Below are 22950 nucleotides of genomic sequence, written 5' to 3' on the forward strand. Positions count from 1 at the left end.
TCTTCCAAAGAACTGAGTTGCAAATCTCCATCTTAACTTCCAAACTTGAGTTGAGAACCAAACATGAAGCCTGGATCTTTTCATTATGAGAGGCTCTGAGGTCATGGAAAGGAGAAGGGGACGATAAAGCCAAGACGGAGTCTTGCTCTGTCACCCTGACTGGAGTCAGTGGTTCAATCTCGGCTCACTGCAATCTCTACCTCCCGGGTTGAAGCGACTATCCTGCCTCAGCCTCCCGAGTAGCTGGGATTACAGGCGCTCACCACCACGCCCGGCTAATTTTCGTATTTTTAGTAGAAACGGAGTTTCACCATGTTGGTCTGGCTGGTCTTGAACTCCTGACCTCAGGCGATCCGCCCACCTCAGTCTCCCAGAGTGCTAGGATTACAGGCGTGAGCCACCGCGCCTGGGGTGTAATCTTTTTTTATAATTGAAAATCACATTCAACCATGGAAAATGTAGTTTGACATCCTAGAGTTGAGAGATATTCACCCTTTCCCTCCTCTTACTGTGCAGCGCAAAATTTTGAGAAATGGGAACATGCTGCTTTGAGTTGTTGTTTTTAATGTCACTGCGATGACTGGACAGTTTTTATTATTGGCAAGAAAAGGCAGGAGGAACTATTCACATAGGGTTTTCTGCTCAAAATTACTTTGGAGTTCCATCTTGGGGAATAGGAACCCTTCTGTTCCTCTTCCCGCTGCAGTTTCACCAAGGTCCCACTGATGTCAACTCCAGAGGACTCTGACCGTGTCAGCCATAAAATGTGTCCGTTCAGGAAGAGGACAAGTTCATTTTCATTATTCCCTGGCGGAGAGAAAGGGCAGAGTTGGTGTGAGGCCTGGGAGGGCGTGTTTGAAGAACGGTGGCCCGAGTCCACCATTCCGCGCCTGCTCTGCGGGGTCCTCTGGCCGGGGTCTTGCCTGGACGTGGCGAGAACCCGCACCCAATGGCCTTTGTCTGCACAAGTTGGGGCAGGACGGCCAGGCAGACACAGAGCATGCACAGACCTCGCCTGCTGATTGGCTGAATCCTGGGGGCAGCACATTCTCCCATTGGCTGTTCCCGGTTGGCACAGGTGGCTAGAGAGGGCGGGGCTTGTGGTCCGCAAATCCACCTATCTCACCTGTTCTCTGGTACCCGAATTCCCCCACCAAGGAAGAGGGGCTGCCTGGACTTCATTAATGCCTGGCTCTAGAGAAATGTTTTCAGAACCAACTTGCGCAGCAGCGGCCCTCTCCCCGGGAGGAACAGTAACCCACAAACAGGAGAAGCGGTAGCTTCGTCTCTCCTGAGAGCTCCTTGGAGACAGAGTTCAGGGCATTGAGGGCTGAGCTGGAGGAAAAGCCTCCGCGGGAGGAGGAGGAAAGTCAGAGCTGTTTCACTCAGGACGAGCCCCAGGTTCTCCCAAGGTGGAGCTGATGACCAAAAGACAGAGGTGGGGGGCCGGACACGGTGGCTCACGCCTGTAATCCCAGCACTTTGGGAGGCCGAGGCGGGCGGATCATTTGAGGTCAGGAATTGGAGACCAGCCTGGCCAACATGGTGAAACCCCGTCTCTGCTAAAAATACAAAAATTAGCCGGGCATGGTGGTGTGCACCTGCAATCCCAGCTACTCAGGAGGCTGAGGCAGGAGAATTCACTTGAACCCGGGAGGCGGAGGTTGCAGTGAGCCAAGATCACACCACCACACGCCAGCCTGGGTGACAGAGCGAGGCTCTGTCTGAAAAGAAAAGAAGACAGAGGTGGGAATTTTGATGTCCTTTCTGGAGAAGAGAAGAGGGCACGAGGCAGAGCCTGGCAGAATGGGAACTTGCGTCACAGATAGGAGAGTTTACCCCCAAAATAAGCGAGTCATCTTCCATCCTGTTCACCATTTATTTTGGGGGTCTTTCCCCAGGCACCAAGGCCTGAATCCTATTATCAGAACTTTCATGTTCTGTTGGATCTCCTCTTGAACTGCATTTCCCCTAAAAGGGCCATAGGAAGTCCCATCTTACAGAAATGGATACCTCCTGGCCTTGGGAGTGGCTGATGTGTGCAGAAGCTGGACAGGCGGGAGATTGGCACAAGCACGCACTGTTGATATTGGAAGAGCACTGGCCAGCAAAACTTTCTGTGATGATGTTCAATATAACTAACTCGTGCTGTGTAATAGTGTATGGCAACTGAGCACTTGAAATATGGCCAGTGGGCAGGGCGTAGTGGCTCACGCCTGTAATCCCAGCACTTTGGGAGGCTGAGGCGGGCGGATCACCGGGTCAGGAGATCAAGACCATCGTGGCCAACATGGTGAAACCCCGTCTCTACTAAAAGTATAAAAAATTAGCTGGGCATGGTGGCGGGTGCCTGTAGTCCCAGCTACTCGGGAGGCTGAGGCAGGAGAATCGTGTGAACCCAGGAGGTGGAGCTTGCAGTGGGCCGAGATCACGCCACTGCACTCCAGCCTGGGTGACACAGCGAGACTCCGTCTCAAAAAAAAAAAAAAGAAAAAGAAAAGAAAAAAGAAATATGGCCAGTGGAACTAAGGAACCGTGTGTTTAATTTTAATAGCCAAATTGTCTACTGGCTACCATATTGAACAGTGGTGGTTCTAGAAAGTCTAACTTGGAAGAGACCCAAGATATACTTTGGTTCAGGAAGTCTCACCAGATGAAGACTCCAGGAGGAATGCAGCCCTGCCAATGCCTTGATTTAGACTCCTGACCTCCAGAACTGTAAGATAGTAAGCCTGTATTGTATCAAGCCACTAGTTTTGGTAATTTGTTACAGTGGCAATGGATAGCTAACACAGCTACTGTTGGAGGGGTTGGCTCCTGCTGTCACCAGGATCCACAGAATTGAGAGAAATGGATGACAGGAGTATATTTCCTTCAAATTATGTTTGTTTCTTCTGTTGAACAGTGTCCTCCAGCTGCGGGGTCTCTCCTCCCTCAGTAAGTTTTTGACTGTTGTGTGGGATTCCTCTTTGGTAGTTGGAGCAGCCGCCAATCTCCCTTGGTGGTCTAGAGAGCTGACCATCACCCCTTATTTCCCTTTACCTTTTTCCCAAGAGACCTCAGGCACTTCAAGCAGACCGAATTTCCTAGGATTTGTCTTAATACTCCAGAGTTCTCCTTTAACACCTAACTTTCCCACTCTCTTCTATGTCACCTCTTCCTTCTATCCCCTCAAAAGTCCGACAAGCAAAGCCAGAAACTCAAACAAGAATGGGAATCAAATTTCTGTTTCCCACCAGGAGCAAGGAGAGTTGCCCTCTGATTCCTGGGATGACAAGAGCCACTGGATCACTCAACCTTTCCCTGTTTCTACAGTTTGAGCAGGCTCTAAATGCTACATTCTACATGCAGCTCCTTCTTGCTGCCAAGAAAGAAGACCAGGCCCTGACTTCATCTAGAGATCTTCAGGGAACATTCTTTCCTAATCATCCTGAGAATCTTTCTGATCATCACAGCACCCACCATTCACCATGCCAAATGAGATAACTTAGTTATTCTCTCTTACAAACCCCACGCCTTTTGTGTACCCTCATTTATTCATTCTACCATTGAACGTTTCCCTAGAATCTCCTGGGTGCCAGACACTGTGCCTAGTTACTGAAGAAACATATCTCCCATCTGAGGCACCAGGCGTACAAGTAAAGAAGAAACCATCTTGGACAGTCGAGCACACACCAGATAGAGTGGAAGAACCACCCAGCTAAGCCCAATCCAAAATGCTGAATCATGAGAAAAAGAAAAATAAACTGTTGTTTTAGGCAACTAAGATTTGGGGGTAGTTTTTTACACAACAATAGCTAATTGAAACATTCCCAGACACAACCCCCATCATGAGACTTTAGGTCTTGTCTTTTTGTTTCAACAGGCTCTTCCCGGCTTCTTGGCCAGCTCTCCCAATCCCCTCCTTGTCAGTTGCTTGTAGTTCTGTAACTGGCAGCAGTGCTGAGATCACCTGCCCAACCAGTTCTTTGTGTGGCCAGGTGTAATTAATTAACTAGCCATTTCTGGGCCCCAGATTGGAGGTGCCATTGGTCTTCAGTCTCCTCGTTTGATGAGGAGCCCTTGAGCTGGACCCATTAAGGGATAGGCAACGATGACTAGGGCAATTCCAGACACAGAACCCCACCCCTGCTGTCAGTTACAGATGACCTGATGACACAGTCCCTGGCAAATGACCCTGGTCAGACCTTGGAAAGCAGAGAAACCTCAAGAGAGACTTCCAGCAAATGGGGCATCTCATGAGAAACAACAGAAGTGATCATATTTAATATCACAGGCTGGAGACACAGATCATGGCAGTTACAGGAAACCATACATTTTCTGAGGATAAGGTCTCCTGGCCTATTACATTATTCAATAAACAATTCAATTATTCAGTCCAGCAAACATTTGTTAGTTCTTGATGACCACAACCAGAAAGGGAAGCCAGAGAAGCAAAAAAGTGATTATGATGCCTTTTGATAGTGTAGAAACAGAAGTATATACGGAGCCCAGAGACTGCCCTGAGGAGGAAGGGAATGATAATTTCTGGGGGTATTCAGGAAGGCCCCCAGGAGGAGGTGACCATTGAGATGAATTTTGAAGGGCAAATAGGAGTTCGCTAGCCATAAAGGGTAGGGGTCATCTTTAATGGTTGGTAGCCATGATTTGTGGGTGGATCTACCTGGTTTAAAAACAGAGGAGCAAAGCTAACTTTCCACATGCAGTTCCCAACATGCACACATATTAATCTGATGGTGGAGTGAGGCCAGCTTCTGGACCCATGACCAACTTTGGAGGTCATGACACCCACTGAGGTCTTGGCAGGAAGCAGCCTTAGAAGGCACAAGTGCTGGTGGAATCGACCAGTCACAAAGGTTATCAACACTATGTGAGTTTTTGTATATGGTGTAGCAAGACAGAAGGAACCAAGGAAGAACAAATGGAAAACAACACATGCTAAGCTGTTCATCTGCAACCGTTAAGACTCCAAGTGGTGGCAGTGCCAGTTCAGAGCCCTCCACCTGCTGGAGATGTTTCTACATTGTCTTCACACATGGGCATTCATCCCGCAGTGGGGCTGTCTCTGCCTGAGCCCTGAGGTAAGGTTACAAGTCCTGAGACCCCATTTGTGGAGACGACCCGTCTAGGGAGCTGGAGCCTGGGGCAACCTCGCTCCTTCCTCCACAGTGAAATAGACTGAACCTCCAGCACACTGACCAGCACAGGTCTTGAATGGTGACTCCTGGTCTAGGGCTGGTCCCTTCTTAGAAAACCCGCCTTTCGATGATGGAGGGCTCTGCCTGGGTATCCACTGGAGGGGGCAGCCCTGAGGAAGGAATTACCCCTTTGAAAAGAGCTAATGTCATTCTTGTCACTTTAAATTAACTCTAGCCAAGAGGGACTGACAGAAACATGGATCTGGGTGAACTATATTTGACTGATATTCTGTCAAATATTGCATGGGGTTGTGATCCGCAACTTTTCCCATCTGCTGCTCCAGTCTGAGTCGCTGAATGCACAATGGCATCATTACCATATTTTGTTCAGATTTCCCTCCATCGGATCAGAGCCTGTGAATGTGAAATGTGCCCACAGAAAAAGGCAGCCCTGGCGAGGTGGGTGCAAGGGCGAGGGTGTCCCTTAGTTCCTCCCAAGGGGAGAGCTGGGAAGGGGTAGGGCTCCCCCGGAAGGCGTCCCGGCCCTCACCCAGAAAGGTGCACATCCTGGAAACAAAAGAGGAAGGTGGTGGATCAGGAGTAAGGAGTGGGATTAAGATCACACAAACCTGCAGCCTTTAGAAACTAGCTTAATCCATTTTATAAAGAGTTGGGAGGGTTTTTCTCTCCGTGAATATAATACCTTGCACATCTGATCAGCGTTTTTCCCAGAACATTTCAAAGCTCTCTGCAAATACAGCAAAGTCTCCTTAGATTAGAGCACGGCCTATTATTACCTGGCTTTGGAGACACCCCAGGTCAGCGGGTCACCTGGGGCCTTCTGAAATAAGACAATTCCCTACAACAAAAAGCCTGGTGTGATGTGGTTTGTCTAACTAGTGGTTTTCGAACTATGTGAGTCATGGGACCTTTAAAGGAAAAAAAAAAAAAAGAAACAGCCTGAAGCTCAATTTCTAATTCAGAACAAAGTGAAATTAGGTTAAAGTAAAGGGTAAATGAAGAGGGTGAGGGGGAGCAAAGAGAGCTCCACCTGACACCCCATTCACTAAACCCCCAGGACTCCCAAGACCACAATTTGAAGACTACTGTGGAGGTCACTCCTTCCCCAACCAGAAGCAGATTTTCTGTGAAGTTAATGAAACTTAAGTTTCTGCAGCGCACCTTCTGTTCCTAGGTACCTCTTCCAAGCCTTGGAACTTGATTTTATTTCTCTTATTTTGTGTTGTTTTTAAAATGAGGGCCCCCCAAATCATATAAGTGTCACAAAAGACCAGCTACATAATTTGGGCAGCCAAGTGCAAAATAGAAACGTGGGGCCCTTTGTTCAAAAACAACTAAAACTTTGAAGATAGCAACACCAGCGCCTTCTTGGCACAGGGCCCTGCGCAACTGTGCAGGTGGCATGTCCATGAAGCCAACCCTGATTTCGTGCCCTACGAAACCTGGATCTGCGCCTTTCTCCAACTTTCCAAAGAAATGCCAGTTGATTCAAATAAACCTCAGCCTCTCCTGAGAATTCTCTTATGTCCCAGTGTGTCAGATTAGTCCACCTTGCAGCACCTGAGACTGAAGCTCCTCCCAAGACAGAGGCGCATGCTTCCTTCCAAACTCTGCTTTCACATGGAAGATTGGCTTTAAGATGAAGGCCTGCATTTGCGAACAGAAACGATAGCAGACACATAAAATCCATTGTATTTTCAGGCATTCAGATTGGAGCAGAACTTAAGAGAGTGTGTGGGGTGATCCTAAATGTCTCAGAGCATTTGACTGAATCATTTCAAGGTGCTCCTTCAGAGCCAGGGCCACACGCATTCCTTTTCTGGGTCGCCTATGATACTAGGGCCACGGTAATGATTGAAAACGTGTCTGTTGAGTGAACATAGCCTCTCTTCCAACTAGACAATGTGCTCATGGCACATTGACATGATATGTGCCATACTCATGGTAATTGACAAACCTTCATATGCTTCTTCCCCTGCCCGGAAAGATCTTTCTAGTACCTCCTTCAATCGAGATGCTGTCTACCTGCTGAACCCCTGTGGAAGTGGCACCTTCAGGCCACCTTGCCTTTGAGATGAAATAGGCTGCTCTGTTTGGGAAGTAAGGGGTGCCCCTTCCTCAGGGGTGTTTGGGTTAAGGCTGGACATCAATTAGTGAGCACACCCAGCAAAGTCCACCCAGGAAAAAGAAACCAGAAAGTATTGAAAACAGAGGGATGTGAGCGCAGGAATTGGTTTTTGCAGGAGATGGAAGAGCTGAGAAGCCATACAGGGGCTTCTGAACTTCTGAAGCTTCTGAACTAGGGAGAGGCATTTGAACTTGAGAACTTTAGGGAACCTTTCCACCCTGGGAGGGGCACTTGATAGGAACACTCTTTACTTTCCACCACACTTCACATGATAATGGCCATAGGAAGACTGTTTCTCAACCTCAGTGAAATTATACTGAAAAATCTTTTCATTGAATATTTAATATCCCACCAGGTTAATTTTTCTTTATAACTAAAGAGAGTGTTGTGTTTTCTGACTTGCAGATTCACTTCCTTTTATGAGACAAAAGAAAAAAATAAAATGAAAATGAGAATTATATAACCAATCATGTTTCCTTTTTTGCGTTAGCTACCAGGAAGCTCTAAGCTAAATTTGAAACTTCCCAAATACAGATTTTTAATTATATACCATCCCATTTTATATTTCTTTAAATTCACAATTTTTAATTTAATACTCTCATGGTTAAATATGTTACAATATAAGACACCTCAAATACTTCTGAGTAGATAAAGTATACTGTGGTTTCTTTTAAATTTTAGATGATTCCAATGATTCCTACACCTCTAATTCTTCCCCATATTTGCTCCCTATCTGTTCCCCTTCCCCCACAAAACTTCCTAGTGATTTGCCATTTTCCCACGTTGAGAAAGCCACAGGCCCTCCCCACTTCTCCATGGCACTCTCTTGCTCTTAAATTATTGCTGTATCTCTTTCACTTCCCAATTCTCTGCCCTCTTTGGAGATTTCCTCTCCAGCAGGGCATGAACCCTTTCTAAGCAGTGCCAGCATCACGGGGCCCACTAAAGAGGAAGCCACAAGTCTGGACAGAGAAGTGAAGGCTCCTGAGGTGGAGGGTTGGCACGTGGGCATTATTGGCAGCCCTTATGGGCTTTGGGTCACTGACCTGTGCCACTCACCTTTTGTGACCAATGGATGTCTATGGTGCATATCTGCTTCGCAGTGCAATGTCCCCTCCTTTGCTCTGGGTAACAGCACCCCAGTTTTCCTCTGGGGATTGCTCCTCTCCCATTGCATTCAGTCTGGATAGGACTGTCTTTCTTGGTTTTGTTTTGTTTATTTGTTTTTTGAGATAGAGTCTTGCTCTGTAGCCAGGCTGGAGTGCAGTGGCACAATCTCAGCTCACTGCAACCTCCACCTCCCAGGTTCAAGCAATTCCTCTGCCTCAGCCTCCCGAGTAAGTGGGACTACAGGCACACACCACCACACCCGGCTAATTTTTTTTTTTTAATTGTATTTTAGTAGAGATGGGGTTTCACCATGTTGGCCAGGCTGGCCTCGAACTCCAGACTTCGTGATCCACCTGCCTTGGCTTCCCAAAGTGCTGGGATTACAGGCATGAGCCACTGCGCCTGGCCAGGACTGTCTTTCAAAGTGCCATGTTCTCCTTGTCCAAGGTACAGCCCAGGCAACCCGGCTAAATCCATAAGACTCACTCTTCCAAGGGGGTAAATTCTGAATGGGGTGACAAGTTAAAGCTCACTATTTTGCCTGCAATCTCCAGTGACCATGTCTGTGAACTCTTACTACCTCCAACCCCAGAACTGCCCACATCCTTGTCCTTGCAAGACCTGCTTGCTCGGCTTTTTCTTGAGGCTTTAAGAATGAGTTTCTGTTGCTTGCAACCATCAAACTCCAAGTGATGCAGGGTCTGATAGTGGGCAAGGTGTGTAGCCTCTTTGAGCCCCGGATTCTGCATTTATATAATGGAGATACCAGGACATACCTCATGAGGCGAGGGGCAAGGTGCTTAGTCCATCATATGTGTTTCACAAATATTTCACCCTTTCTTCCTTGCCCTGCTGAACAAGTGACCTTCAAAAGGTAATGGAATGTACCCACATTCCACAGGTGGCCAGTGGCAAACATCGATGGTCAAGTCTCCTGAGACCTCGTGTTGTTCTTCAAGACCTCTCTGCTTTTCAAGGATTTCCTTGAGTCACACAGATGAGTGAGCAGTGGTTTATCCATTTCAATGGAGGAAAAGTGAAATTTCTTTAAAAAAAAAAAAAAAAAAAAAAAACTTGCCAAAAACTCATCATAAGGAACAAAAGCAACAGATTCTGCAGCTGTGGCCCTTTACCAAAATCTCTGGCCCAAGCTTCTACACAGCAAAGCTGCTACACTCCGTGGACTCCTCTCTCCATCAGACTGCCACTGATTTTGTTTTAGAAGGATATGCAGGAAGAGCCTTGGCTTTAAGGGACCTGCCACCTCCCCTGTGACTCTGTATTGGTGAGCACAGAAGATCCTCAGATCGTCCGAGAAGTTCTCAGCAGACATCCTCAGCTCCAGGCCTCCCTTCTTCTCCACCCTGCTCAGCATGAACCTAGAGCTGGAGGCAGCTAGCCATGTCTGGCTGCCTCCCTGGGTCCTCATATGACACTGAGCCAGGTCTCCAGGGAACACTGTTCACGTGGACAGAGTCTGAACTCAGTAGTGATGCTCCTGAGCCCACAGTGGGCTCCACGGGAAATACACCAGCTATTCCAAAGGCCTGCTGGCCATAAAGCCTTCTAACAATAATAAGTACTAGCAGTATCACTGCCGTTTATTGCTTCCTGTCAGGTGGGAACTAAGTCCATTAGCCCAAGTTCAGTAGCCCTATTTTACAAATGCAGAAACAGGCTTAGAACAATTAAGAAACTTGATCAAGACCACACAATTATTAAGGGTTAGAGTTAAGAATTTCACTCAGGTCTCCCTAACTCCAAAGCCTGTGCTCTTAACCACTATAGATGTCTCTAATGCTTCGGAGGGGAGGCCACCATGACCCCCACTTACAGTCACCAGCTGGGCCGTGGCCGCCCAGAGATCATGCAGAGTGAAGAGAACTGATTTCCAGCACTGCTGTTCCATGGCTGTGTGACTTTCGACCATCTCATTTCCCCTCTATTTCTCAGTTCCCTCTTATGAAAGATGGAGGACTCTATACCTGCCATGCCTCAGTGGAACAAGATCATCTGTAACGTTCTGCGTGGAAGCACCATGAAAGGCATTACCAGTTTGAAGAAAACCAGTGTCTGGAATGAGGTGACACCAGTATGTAGGGAGAGCAATCGGGAAGCAATGAGAAGGAGATTCACTAGGGGTCTGCTGGGCCGCCTGCTGCAGAGAACGCCTCTAGAATCCTGCACTCCCGTCTTCCTTCCTGCAGCTCAAAGCTGGCCCACCTTGGGGATGGTACCAGCTAGGGCTCTCCTTCTGGGCCTCAGTGAGGGAGGGGAAGGAGCCAAGAATGGGTCAGTAACCACAGGATTCTTTGAGTTTACAGAGAGTCTGCCTGCTGTGGGCCTCCAAAGAGTTCTGCCGGTTCTTCCCAAGTCACTTGGGCTTAAAGTCCTTCCTGCACCAACTAGGAAGGAGCTGGAGAAGCTCGACCTGGGATGGGCAGCTCGACCTGGGATGGGAAGCTTGACCCGGGACGGGAAGCCTACTTTGTGTTGAACTTCCTATTTTGTCACTCTCTGCAGGCCCAATGACCAGAGAATTTTCTCTGCCCTTTCTGGCAAGGTTAGTGGCTTTCCCTCACCCACTCTACCCCCACCTCCTCATTACAGAACAAAGGAACCTGGCTTCTTCCCGCCAGTCCAGAGAGGGTTCCTAATTGGCTTTCCATTAAAGAGAAAATAGACTACTGTTTCCACCTCATTATTTATGAGCCTTTCTGGAAGTGCATTTCCATGCACTCTGGGATTACTCACGCCCATTTTGCTTGGCCATATTTTATGATCTGTTTTATTTATTCAGGGCCGCTATTGGGTACTCACATCTGAAACCAATTAAAAACCAAGAAATAGGAAAAATCAAATAAACACCTGGAGATGTCCAAACGCAGTCTTCCTGAAGCCTGCTTTTGGTGGGACTGGTATGGCCATGCCACCAATATAGGCCATTGGAAGTGGAGCTTGCTCTCCTAGCGATATTAGGTAACACGGCCACACAAAATGGCAGCCCACAGATGCACAGACCTCTTGCCCACAGAGCTTGGGCTGAAGTTACCTGGTTCGTTGCTTCCCCTGAGGTCTCCCTGTGCAGGGCAAGGGTATTACTTATTCATTTTTGTGTCCTCCTTTCAGCCTGGCACATAGTAGGAAATCAATAACTCTTTGCTCAGCCTTGTTCTCAAAGACACCATGCTTGCTGTGAGTGCACCTGTGGACACACTGTCTCAAGAGTTTAAAAGGACAATATGGAGAACCATCTCTATGAATTCTGGAGTGGTTTGCCTTTTATAAACAGTCATTTCAGCTCACTCTGGATGGATTCCTAGGGCTAAACACACTCCCTTTCAATCTCAGGAAAGCAGCTACCAAGCCTGATTTTCCTAGAATCAGAGAGTCTCACCTTCTGAAACCCTGCGCTCAGCCAGGTACAGATGGGGGTGCCATGGAAAAGAAAGCAGGCACTCCCATCTTTTTCAGGGGAGCCTGAGACCATTCACACATCTGCATAGGGTTTGCTTTGGAGTCCGTGTGCATGGACAGCTCACCCTGCCTCTTGCTTTTCCATATAAAATGTGCAGAAGCCCCCCTTTCATCTCACCTGCCCTCACCCATCTCCAACTTCAATCTCTGCCAGAATTGAAGGCTCTTCTCTGTCCATTTCCCACCTCCACCCTGGAGAGGCAGCACATTGCTTGGTGGTCTCTGTCCTGAAGCCAATGCCACACCCCTCCCATTCCTCTCCTTAGGCTGAGCTGGGTGTGTGGACAGTGTGGACAAGGACAGGAGCAAGTGGGAGCAGGAACACCTGTGGGGCAGGCAGATGGGTTGGGGGTGAAAGGCAGCACATGGCAGGACTTTGCAGGGCTTCTGTTGGGATTGAAGAAAATAATAATACACAGCACATCTGTTACTTTTTTTTCTCTCTAGGATATTTATGATGCTTATTGTAATCAGATTTTATACACATACACACACACACACATTTGGGGATGGAACTGGGCCCCTGAATTCTTAGGAATCATGCTGTTTATAGACTTATCTCTCCCAATCTCCAGGCTCCCCTAGTAATTTATATAAGTCCTCTGTATTAGTCAGTGTTCTCCAGAGAAATAGAACCAATTGGATCTATCTATCTAGCTAGCTAGCTAGCTATACACACGTAGACAGAAAGAAAGGAAGAGAGGGACAGAGACAGTATAGGAATTGGCTCACAAAATTATGGATGCAAAGAAGTCCCATGATCTGCTGTCTGCAACCTGGAGAACCAAAGAAGCTGGTGGTATCATTCAGTTCAGGTCTAAAGACCAAGTCTGAAGGTCTGAGGACAGGGGAGCAGATAGTGTAAGTCCTGATCTAAGTCCAAAGGCCCAACAACCAGGAGTACCAATGTCCAAGGGCAGGAAGAGATGTATGTCGAAGCTCAAATAGAAAGAGCAAATTCACCTTTCCTCTGCCTTTTCATTCTACCTGGGCCATCACTGGCTTAGATGATGCCTGCCCACATTGGTGAGGGCAATCTTCTTTACTGGGTCTACTGATTCAAATGCTAATCTCTTCCACTCCCTCACAGACATACCCAGAAGTAGTATTACCAGCTATTTGGGCATCTCTTAGCCCATGCATGTTGACACATAAAATTAACCACCATAACTATCCTTCCTTCTTTCCTTCCTTCCTTCCTTCCTTCATTTGTTCATCAATCAGCCAACCATGTGTTGAATGCCTCTATTGGAAGGCACTGGCTGCACATCTGATATAAGCTACTCCGTTGTTAGCTGCCAGCCTGTGCCTTCTCTTGAGATAATGCATTTCACAGGCTTACTCTTCACTTTGAATGTAAGAACTATGAAAGTCATCAACTCTTGAGACAGGAAGGGAACTAGGAAACTGACACACTCTATTTGTCCAGAAACCACTGCTTCCAAATTTGAGGTCTGTTCTCCTATCTCTTGGTCACATTCTGGCAAACATGATCACTTCTTGCTGCCACAAATGTCTGGCCTGATGCTTCCAAATATGCAACGCAAAGTTACCCAATCTCCCTGTCCCCTTTCTTCCTCAGCACTTGGGGATTGATAGTACGGTGAAGATCCACGCAGCAAATAGGCAGGTGACTGGGGGGAGTGGAGAGGAGAATGCCCGCACAGCCACAGACGGTTTCCCACTCAGAGAAAGGTCCAGAGTCTGGCAATGTCAAGGTGGGCTGAGTGAAGCTGAATTACTCTGTGTGCCCATATTGGCCCCCTAGGGAAGGCTAAGGATCCCTTCTCAGATTAATGTTTTTAAACAGATAAAACAAAATCCTAAGATGAGTAAGCCAACTATATTAGAATACAGTTATCAAAATATTTTTAAAATTGTAATAGAGTAATTTATGTGCTACTTTTTTTTTTTGAGACAGAGTCTTGCTCTGTTGCCCAAACTGGAGTGCAATGGCACAATCTCGGCTCACTACAACCTCTGCCTCCCAGGTTCAAGTGATTTTCCTGCCTCAGCCTCCCAAGTAGCTGGGATTACAGGCATGCACCACCACGCTCGGCTAATTTTTGTATTTTTAGTAGAGATGGGGTTTTTCCATGTTGAACAGGATGATCTCAAACTCCTAACCTCAGGTAATCCACCCACCTCGGCCTCCCAAAGTGCTGGGATTACATGAGCCATCACACCTGGCCCTTTTTTTTTTTTTTTTTTTTTCTTTCCAGACAGAGTCTCGCTCTGTCACCTGTCGCCCAGGCTGAAGAGCAGTGGAGCGATCTCGGCTCACTGCAACCTGTGCCTCCCAGGTTGAAGAGATTCTCGTGCCTCAGCCTCCCAAGTAGCTGAGACTACAGGTGCCCACGACCATATTTGGCTAAGGCGAGCAGATCACTTGAGGCCAGGAGTTCTGGACCAGCCTGGCCAACATGGTGAAACTCCATCTCTACTAAAAATACAAAAATTAGCTGGCCATGGTGGCAGGTGCCAGTAATCCCAGCTCCTTGGGAGGCTGAGGCAGGAGAATGGCTTGAATCTAGAAGGAGGAGGTTGCAGTGAGTTTAGATCGGGCCACTGTACTCCAACCTGGGCTACAGAGCGAGACTATGTCTCAAAAAAAAAAAAAGAGGAGGTGGCTTTTGATATCCACAGGTCATGGAGTACAGGGGTCCGGAGATGATCTCATCTAGATCTCAGAGTCCTGGGACCCCTGCACATTGGGTGGCAGCATCTAGAAGGGTCACAGGGCCTTTGGCAGAGGAGAAAGTAGGTCATTCATGGCTCTGATGTCCAGGGGTCTGCAGAACGGCCATTCTGGTAACCCCCTGACTTCTCACTTGCTTTTTCCACAACACACAACCCTTCCCTGGGGTTCAGGCATCCAGAAAACAGGTGTGGTCTTCCCGGGGTGTGGGGTGCTCCCATCACCTTATCTAAGTGTTTGGCCCTTTCAGAAATCTGAGTGAGAGACTGGCTCCTGGCAGTTGCCAGCCCAGGTGCTGGTTGCTGAGGAAGTTCTAATGAGAATCCAACCAATGAACCCCCTTTGCCCTGCCCTGCCTCCAGCAAGCCCGCGCTTCCTCACACTGTCTTCCCCATGCTGTTTTGTAAGTTTTCTTCCTAATCTCAACCTCAATTCCTTTTTCCCGTTCTTCTGAATGTTAAAGTCATGACCTTTGCGGTTTATGGGCCACCGGAGACTGAACTAAATGTGTTAGCTCAGAGTCCAAACAAGTAATAGCCAGCCAATTAAATTAATAATCCATACTGTTACAATGTTTAACCATGGCTGTTTCCTCAGCGGTCTGTTTAAATCACAGCCAAGGCCTGACCTATTAAAATGAATAACTGGAATTATGAGAAACTCCATTTAATAAACACAGCAAGGAACGCAGCACAATTAGGCATGAAATATTTATTACTTGAAGCAGAGAGCTGTTTGGGACTTTCAGATGGGATTAATGAATGCGTTTTAATTTATGACTCACAAGGTGGGAGGTGGGGCTGGAACCAGGAGACCTTTGGTGGATTCCTGGAAAAATCATCTCACCTTATATTCTCACACTGTGATGGGGCTACTTGTTTATATGTGGGCCTCCTTCAGTCCACTGTAATCATGGTCCTACAGGGACCTAGTATTTGCTTAGCAAATGTTACTGGATGGATGTACAGATGGATGGATGAATGGATGGATGGATGATCAGATGGATGGGTGGATGGATGATCAGACGAATAGATGAATGGATAGATGGATGGATAATCGGATGGATGGATGGTCAGATGGATGGATAGATGGATGGATGGATGGATGGACACATGGATGGATGGATAGATGGATGGATGATCAGACGGATGGATGGATGATCGGATGGACGCATGGATGGATGGATGGATGATCAGACGGATGGGTGGATGGATGATCAGATGGATAGATGAATGGATAGATGGATGGATGGATAGATGGATGGATAATCAGACGGATGGATGGATGGTCGGATGGATGGATGGATGGATGGATGGATGGATGGATGGATGGATGGACACATGGATGGATGGATGGATGATCGGATGGATGCATGGATGGATGGATTGATGGATGATCGGATGGATGCATGGATGGATGATCAGACAGATGGATGAATGGATAGATGGATGGATGGATGGATAGATGGATGGATAATCAGACAAATGGATGGATGGATGGTCAGATGGATGGATGGATGGATGGATGGACGGACGGATGGACACATGGGTGGATGGATGGATGGACAAATGGATAGACAGATGGATGAATGGACTAATTATAGTAAAATCCTTTTGACATTTTAGTATCTACACTTCAGTGATACAGAACATATAAAACACAGCGCAGTGCCTGACACATTCAAGTCCTGCAGTCAATAATAACTGTCATTACAATTAGGAGAGCAAGTTCTCATTAATTTACTAGAAAATCAATTCTCACATTTGGCAACTCTTTGGGAGTTTCAGAGCTGCCCCAGGACCCAAGTTCCCACCCTGACTGGCCCGTTTATCTTTATGTGGACTTGGGAGCCTGATTTGCATTAGAGGTTTTTATTTTACTGTTTTTGGCTTTTCTCAGAGTTGCTCCCTTCTCTGTTTTCCCAAAGCTCAATGTCTTATCCCTGCATTTGCCCCAGCATGTCCCTGTTCTCCCTGGTATGGCTATATTTCACAGGGTCTGTTTCCTTTTCCCAGACAACGTCAGCTCTGAAGTTTTGATAATGGGTTTAGAAAATGTGGTTGCTGTAATGATAGCCCTTAGCAAGTTTTGTAAGCGCAGTGATTATTGGGGATCTCTGAACAAGGTAACTGAGCCTTTTCTATAGGAGAGCCCCAAATGGGAACAAGATGGCTCAATTCTGCCAAAACTTGCTTTCCAGAGAAAGGGGAAAGCAGGCAGCCCAAGCTGTGTGCTGATGGAGCACCTTTGACATTGTAAGGTCTGGTGGGGGGGAGGGGGGAACAGGAGGGAAAAGAGCCACAGGAAGGCTTAGCTTTGGTTTCCCCTTTTGAGAACAAGTGGGCATCTCTCTTGGAGACTACAAAAATTCCGCTCAGGTTCAGTCATCACATTTGCAGGTCCAGAATTCAATGTATTAATAAATGCAAGGCGGGCAAAGGGCAGTCTCATTTTGGATAGGGAGACACTTGAAACTAAAACCAGAGAGAGGAATGCACTTTGTAAAGGAGGATAGGTCTCTGTGTTTGGAGACGATGTTGGAGATTTTTTTTCTTTCACTGAGGAAATGATGGATCTAACTACATGGAGATTGATGGGATCTTGCCACCTCCCTACTAAATTCAAAAGCCCACCATGGTCCCAAAGAAAAGGAATGTCACCAGGGGCCTACATGGCCTCACGGGATGTGGCATGGGGAGCTTGCCTGGTCTGAAGAGACCTTCAAGAGATTGGAACTTCAAAGGGCTCTGTCTATCTGGCAGTCTGCGGATATGATATCAGCGTTAGTATCTGTTACTTCTATCTCTTTAATCCTTAAAGATGGATTTGACACATGGCTGCATTGGAATCATGTGTTTTCCTATATGGTGGAGGAGGCTTATATGGAATAAGAGAGCTCCAGCCTTCCTGGTAGAAGGCTTCAGAATTACATAAAGACACAAGGTAGAGCTGCTTCTGTATTACCCATCCCTGCCCTACTAGATTGTACGTTCCTACAGGGTAAGACTATGTCTTATTCATGTTTGTATCCCCCACTGTGACTTGCACAGTAGCTGATGTCCTGTAGGTTCTCAGCAAATGTTTGCGGAAAGTAAAAGCCCCCATTCGTGGGGCCTGTGTGCTATCCTGAGCTCCGTGCTAAGTTCTTTGCATGTTCCCTCTCATTTACTGTTTCCAACCACACTAAGGCTCTCTCTTATCCCCCATGTTATGGATGAGGCCACTGAAACAAAAGAGATTCAGCCCTTGTCCAAGATCATCTAGATAACAAGGAATTTGATAATAAGGAATTTGAACCCTCGTCTATAATATTCCTAAGCCTTTGCTTTAATTGCTGTGCTATTTGGTCTGCAAGAGTTAAACTCACACACAACTTAACCAAGCACAGAAACAGACAGAGTCTGAGCAAGGCTGTGAGGGTAAGGTTGCAGAGAGAGGAGGTGGAAGAGATTCTGGCAGCATAGGCTTGCCTCTCTCCTATGGCTTTCTCTTTCACATCTCTTACCCAAAGCATAGTTGAGTTTTCTCCAGTGCTTTGTGCCCACCAAGCACATTGTTACTAACAGATAATTCCATCCCTCAAACCTCTTAATGCATCCATGAGGTATGGCAAGAAGGCCAAGAGTAGAAAGCAAGAGGCATGGGTTCTTGGCCTGGCTCTGCCACTGATGTGTGGTATAAACTTGGGCAAGCCACCTGGGCCCAGCTTACATGACAATACTCTGAGGGAGTTGGATTAGCTGATCTTCATCTCTCTTCTATAATTCCTCAGATAGGCCATCATCACATTAAATGCCTTCTCCTAGCCAATCTGGATTAGTCTTTGAGGGTCAGAAGATGGTGACTGAGGGGCTTATGACAGTTTCTGTGCTTGTCTACAGGATCCGGGAGCCCAGGTCTGGCTGTGTAAGTAAGAGACCAGCCAATGGTACATGAACACCAAGTGAACACAGAGTGAGGTCAGGCCACTCTGGGACTTTCCAAGGTCTGCCCTGACCAATAGCCACCAAGTTCCTATGTACTTTAGCACTCTGGTTTTTGGTTTCACCTGTATATTGAGGATGATAAAGCCTGTGCTACTTTCTTCCAGGACTATAAGAGGGACTAAATAATATCACAGATGCTTTGAAAGGCTGGAATGTGCCAGGCACGGTGGCTCATGCCTGTAATCCCAGCACTTTGGGAGGCCAAGGTGGGTGGATCACCTGAGGTCAGGAGTTCGAGACCAGCCTGGCCAATATGGCAAAACCCTGACTTTACTAAAAGTACAAAAATTAGCCAGGCGTGATGGCGGGCACCTGTAATCCCAGCTACTCAGGAGGCTGAGGCAGGAGAATTGCTTGAACCCAGGAGGCGGAGGTTGTAGTGAGCTGAGATGGTGTCATTGCACTCCAGCCTAGTCGACAAGAGCAAGACTCCATCTCAAAAAAACAAAAAAAGAAAAGAAAAGTTTGAATGTACTAAACAAATGTGAACAATTAAATTATTATTTACTTGATTCCTCTCTGGTAAAGTTGAAATACCTTGATTAAATCAACTGTACCCAAGCCCCTTTTAGAAACATAGATGATGATTTTGGTCACATAATATATCAATCATTGGATTTTCTATTTTGGATCTAATCAGAGCCGAGAGCTCATCAATTCAGCTTAGATATTTATCCAAACAAAGGTCAACTTTTAAACCACAGTAGTTTTCTAAAAAGTCCATCAATGAAGAATGTGCTTAAATAATTTAAGGTCCATTCATATCATGGAATAATACTAAGTACTAAATAATACTAAAGTGAAAAGTCAAATTGTTTTATATATATGTATTTTATATATATACATATATATACATGTATTAGTCTTTTCTCACATTGCTAATAAAGACATACCTAAGACTGGGTAATTTATAAAGGAAAGAAGTTTAATTGACTCACAGTTCCACATTGGCTGAGAAGGCCTCACAATCATGGTGGAAGGCAAATGAGGAACAAAGTCACGTTTTACATGGCAGCAGGCAAAGAGAGCGTGGGCAGGGGAACTGCCCTCTATAAAACCATCAGATCTCATGAAACTTATTCACTATCATGAGAACAGCACAGGAAAAATCCACCCCCATGATTCAATTATCTCCCACCAGGTCCCTCCCATGACACATGGGAATTACGGGAGCTACAATTCAACATGAGATTTGGGTGGAGACACAACCATATCAATATCTATTGTACAATCCCATTTGAAAAATATATAAATACATATCTATGAGGAAGCATGTGTGTGTGTGTGTACATGTGCTCATGAAAACATAATAAAAAGTCTGGAAAAAAATGTACTCGTGAAAACATAATACAAAGTCTGGAAAAAACTGTTAACTGTGGTTACCTCTAGAGAAGAGTGTAGGACAGTGGTGATAAAGAAAGTGTTTTCTTTTTCCACATTGTGTATTGTATACTTCTAAAACTCTAGCTCTTTTTTTTTTTTTTTTACAATAAAGATGTATTACTTTTATAATTAAATTGTTTTTTAAATGACCTAGAAAGGGAGGAGATGAAACTCAGAGTGAGTCCTGACAGAATTGTTTGGGTCCTAAGGGACCTTGGCAGGGAATGCTGGTTAACCCTTGATATCCTTCTCCCCACCTCCCCACCGTCTTCTATAGAACCTCAATTTTACATTTCCCAGACTCCCTTGCAGCTAGGTGTGGTCATGTGATAAGTTCTGGCCAAAGGGAAGTGAGCAGAAATGATTTGCTAACAGCCAGTCTGTGGCCTTAAAGGGAAGGGGCTCTGGCCCAATTCAGCCTCCACATGTAACCTTGAAATTTTTAGGCCAAGATGGCTACATTAGAGAGAAATACACTTCTATCTTGTTTAAGCCTCTGTTATTTTAGATCATTGTTTCAGCAGCTGAAACTTTATACAATCCAATACAGAAACCTAGAAATTAATTAGCAAATATTAAGGAGTATGCCCAGCCTCTGCCACTCCTTAAAGGGACGAAAAGAAACATGAGACTCACTTCTTCTGCCCAAAGGACTCAAAACCTAGCAGATAAGGCAAGTCTGATTCACTTTTTCTAATTGTGCAGAGAGTTTATCAGAGGTTAACTTGTGTGCCACACACAGGAAGGTCTTCATTTCAATGCAGTGCATTACATGAGTCCTGCCCTGTTTTATCAAAGGATGAGAAGTTGGTCATACAAAATATAAGGTGAAAAAAAGAGGCCCTCCAAACAGAAGAAAGAGACGGACAATAGGAAAAGACTTTTGGGTCCAATACCTTGGCAGGATGAGTTTTGTTGGTAAAAATAAACAAATAAATAAATAATGGCAGGGCCTAATAACCAAGGAGTGGGAGGAGGGAGTCCCTCTAGCTGTTGCTGAGTCCTTCTTTGTGCCTTCTATAGCCACTGCAAGTTAAATATCAAGCTGCATATACTTAGAAATGCACCCAAATGTCCATCAAAAACCTGTGTGAATTGCTTGCTCTAGACCTAACATCAATCTTTACCCGAAGAGCCCTACCTTTAGTGAGAAATAGTATTTAAAGAACATAATCTGGGCTCTCTTTGTTGCTGAATTGGTTGCTGTTTCTTAATGTTTAAGTGGAAAGTGCTGAAAAATATTTTTTTAAGGGAAACTACATCATGAATTTAAACAAACAATCCAATTCTAATTCTATTGGGTTTTTACTTATTTGATTTTATATACGTATTTCTTTTATGATGAAAATCTTGATTCCTAAAGAGCACCAACATAATTACTTATTTTGAACACGTAAAATAGTATCAAAATAACATCAATATTAATGCTAACAATATGATTTTAAAGGTACAAAATAAGAGTGGATCATTGTCATATCAGAAAGCAAACAGCTATCAAAGACTTCTGTAATTGTGTCAAAGGACATAGAACTAACCGAAAGTGGCTCCCCATTCACCAAAGGTGGAGAAATCTGCAGTAAAATAATAACTGCTTTAAATCAAAGCACATCAAATATGTTCCAATCCATGAGTTCACAATGATACTTTTCTTTAAAACTCTCGTAGTTAATTATTAGAGATGGCTAGGGACCGAATTCATTTTCTGAAGACTGGCAAGTAAGGAAAGAATCAAGTATTTACCTGCCCTACTGGCATGAACTATGTTTCAGAAAAATCAAATAGTTGTTGTAGGAAAGTTCTTTTTTATACAAGATTCTCAGCTAATCAGTGCAAAAGAGTGACAAAATTAGAACATCACCATTTTACAACCTCTAATGAAATAATGGATCCAGGGCTGGGCGTGGTGGCTCACGCCTGTAATCCCAGAACTTTGGGAGGCCAAGGTGGGTGGATCACTTGAGGTCAGGAGTTCGAGACTGGCCTGACCAGCATGCTGAAACCCCATCTCTACTAAAAATACAAAATTAGCTGAGCATGGTGGTGCACACCTGTAATCCCAGCTACTTGGGAGGCTGAGGCAGGAGAATTGCTTGAACCCGGGAGGCAGGGGTTGCAGTGAGCTGAGATCGTGCCACTGCACTCCAGCCTGGGCGACAAGAGCAAAACTCGATCTAAAAAAAGAAAAAAAGAAAAATAAGAAATAATGGATCCAGGTAATGATCAGCAATGGCTCCTGAAGTCATCCAGTGAGAATCTAATGGGGAACTGGATAGTGAACAGACCAGGCTGATGATATCTGAGCCCACTGATCAATCTTATAACAAATAACATTAAATACCCTCTCACATAAAGTAATACAAAATACACAGGACTCTTTATGAAAGATCCTTGCCAGAAAATCAAACCTAAATCTGATCTTGCTGCTAGCTCTAATTACAATTGACAGAAGGTACAGGGGAGAGAGGAACAGGTTAAACAACACCCACATGATACAGTCAGCAAAAAACAGATTGTGGGACTCTCTATCAGATGACGACCCAGTTCTTTCAACAAATAAAGGTCAAGAAAAGGAAGAGAGAGAGGAGGAAACTGTACACTAAAAGAGTCTTAAGATCAGATACAAAGCCACATATTTTATGAATTTTTTTTTATATAAAGCATTCAGAATGGGTAATTCCACAGAGACAGAAAGTAGATTAGGGGTTGTCTGGGGCTGGGGGAGAGAGGAACAGGGAATAATTACTTAAAGGGTATTTTTCTGGGGTGATGAAAAAAAATTTTTTTTTTTTTTGAGACTGAGTCTCGCTCTTGTCACCCAGGCTATAGGGCAGTGGTGTGATCTCATCTCACTGCAACATCCACCTCCTGGGTTCAAGTGATTCTCCTGCCTCATCTCCCACATAGCTGGGATTACAGGTGCCTGCCACCATGCCTGGCTAATTTTTATATTTTTTAGAAGAGACAGGGTTTAGCCATCTTGGCCAGGCTGGTCTCCAACTCCTGACCTCA

General features: G+C 45.6%; 1 protein-coding gene across 2 annotated transcripts in view; it reads left to right on the forward strand.

The window, feature by feature from the left end:
* VTI1A (vesicle transport through interaction with t-SNAREs 1A) overlaps nt 1–22950 on the forward strand; it is a 436058-nt gene that overhangs the window by 393233 nt on the left and 19875 nt on the right. Inside the window, exon 9 of one of the 2 annotated variants that reach the window (XM_054503167.2) lies at nt 9299–11086. The exons of the other annotated variant lie outside the window; for it this stretch is intronic. Within the exon in view, the coding sequence (XP_054359142.1) occupies nt 9299–9335 (37 nt within the window). The 3' untranslated portion in view covers nt 9336–11086. Of the gene's footprint in view, nt 1–9298; nt 11087–22950 lie in introns of those variants that run through there. 2 annotated transcript variants of the gene reach the window in all.

Source organism: Pongo pygmaeus, chromosome 8 (assembly GCF_028885625.2).
Source record: "Pongo pygmaeus isolate AG05252 chromosome 8, NHGRI_mPonPyg2-v2.0_pri, whole genome shotgun sequence".
Taxonomy (NCBI): domain Eukaryota; kingdom Metazoa; phylum Chordata; class Mammalia; order Primates; family Hominidae; genus Pongo; species Pongo pygmaeus.